Genomic DNA, 2102 nt, shown 5'->3' with positions numbered 1-2102 from the left:
AGTTTTTATGATGAGCTTTTATGCATATTGTTAGATGTTTTTGATGTATTTTGATTATTAAAGGGATTTTTTTTTTTTACCAAATAAGGAGACTTTTATTTTTTTCTATAGATAGATTTTGAATAGTAGGAATTATTTATGGAAAAACATGAATCGAATTATTTTTTTTCTTATTTATTTAGTTATAATTGTTTAAGGTCATTAAATTTTTTTAATTTGATTTTCATAATCTTCAAATTAAATCTTTGTTTTATTTAGGAAATCCTTAGAATATATAATTTCTTTAATTTATTACTTTTAGTTAATAGTTTAGTTAAATTTATTCTTTCTAATTAAGTATTATTCTAACATCATTTTATCATTTTTTTATATTTACTTTTATTTAAATGTTATATGATTTTCTATGTTTTCTGGTTTTGGAGAAAAACAATTCTCATCGTTTTTCAACCAAAATTAACTCAAACTTTTTTTATGTAAATTCTTTTAAAGTTTTTAATTATTTGGTTAATTTTGTAGTTTTTATAAGTCTAAAATTTAAGCAAGAGATGCTTTTTTTAATTATTATATATATTATTTATTTAAATTTTTAGGTTTAGATTATAAATAAGATTCTTATTGTATTTGTTGTTAAACTATTTATTTAAAAAAAGTATTACTTTTTTATGTTAGAATTTATGAAGATTTCGACTATTATTAATTATCACTTTTTTAAAAAATCTAAATGTCTTTTTAGAATTTTAATTGGTTTATTTCATTTTCTATTTAGATTTATTAAGTTCCTATTGATTTTTATTTATTTTTTTAAGTATTATTTTATTAAGGCATGTAATTTTATTTCTTTTAAACTTAATATTTGAGCTCTTACATTTATTTTTGTTTGCTTTAAAATTATTTTATTATTTATAACTATTTTGTTTAACTAAAGAAATTGAAAATAACTAAATTTTTAATTTAAAAAACTTTAAAAAACAAATATTTTTAAATTATTAAAATATAAGTAATAAAATATATAATATATATGAAAAAACAAATATATATATATATAAATAAGCATTTTAATAATAATAAAAAAAAATTAGTTTCAAATTTCATAATTTAATATTATCTTCAAATTATTTTTATTATAAATTTATTTATTATATTTCTTATTATTTTTGATTATTTTATATTTTAGCTTCGATTTAGTTTTTTTTTCTTATTCAATATCATACTCATTAAAGCAAACTCTGCAAACTGGGAAATATAATTCTTCACCTCCAATCATTTCAACTCTTTTAGATGAGCCTTTTCTTTTCGAATAACTTGCATCTTCTTTACAAATTAAGCAAACTGCTTTTAATTTAATTATTTCTTCACATATAGGAACTAAATCCAATATATTATTAAAAGCTTTCCTTTAAAAAGAAGCATCTAAGGCTGCAACTATAACTATTTTTCCTTAATTTGCTAGTTGATCAGCTATATCAGCAATCTTTTTTTAAATAAATATTATTTAATGTAATAAAATAAAAAATTACATCAAGAAAAAATTAACCCTCGTCAATAGCAATAACATCATAGTTTTTTGAAATATTTAAAACATCTGAAAGATTACTTATTTTTTATGCTTTAAAAGATTAACTAATTTATAAAAAAAAAAAAATCAATAAAAAGTTCTTTAAAGCTTTTATTTTTTACCCATTATGAGTCGTTATTTATTCTTCTTGTGAATATCTATTATCATTTACATAGTTAAAAACTAAGCATCTTTATTATTTATATTAATAACGTTTAATATATTCTAATAATTTAGATGACTTTCCACTGAACATAGGACCAAATATTACAGTAATTGATCCTTTAAATTTTGGTTTTATAGAAAAATTATATTCCATTATTTTTATTGTTTTGTTAGTTTTATTTTAATATGTTTTTTTCTTTTTTTATATAGATTGTTTATTAGAATTTTAGTGTATTTATAAATATTTTTAATTTAAATGCTTTGGCGCTTAGTTTTACTATTGAAGCGGTTTAATCATTTGGTGGGGTATTTGATTTCTTTTTTAAAATTATTATTTAATAATTAATATTTATTATAAAGTTAAGTTTTTTTTGGATTTTGA

At 17.4% G+C, this 2102-nt stretch overlaps 1 protein-coding gene across 1 annotated transcript; it reads right to left on the bottom strand. All coding sequences in view use genetic code 6, as the record gives it.

Moving 5' to 3' along the window:
- Positions 1–751: 751 nt before the first annotated feature.
- IMG5_058680 (thymidine kinase, putative) lies at positions 752–1874 on the bottom strand (the record flags this gene model as incomplete). The annotated part of the gene is made up of 4 exons (XM_004037163.1): positions 752–779; positions 1212–1471; positions 1518–1620; positions 1678–1874. 4 exons carry the CDS (start codon positions 1872–1874, stop codon positions 752–754), a joined length of 588 nt encoding a protein of 195 aa, XP_004037211.1.
- Between the last annotated feature and the right edge of the window lie 228 nt (positions 1875–2102).

The sequence above is a fragment of the Ichthyophthirius multifiliis genome (genome assembly GCF_000220395.1).
Source record: "Ichthyophthirius multifiliis unplaced genomic scaffold scaff_1120509250247, whole genome shotgun sequence".
NCBI lineage: Eukaryota > Ciliophora > Oligohymenophorea > Hymenostomatida > Ichthyophthirius > Ichthyophthirius multifiliis.
This window is presented reverse-complemented; position numbering and strand designations above follow the sequence as displayed.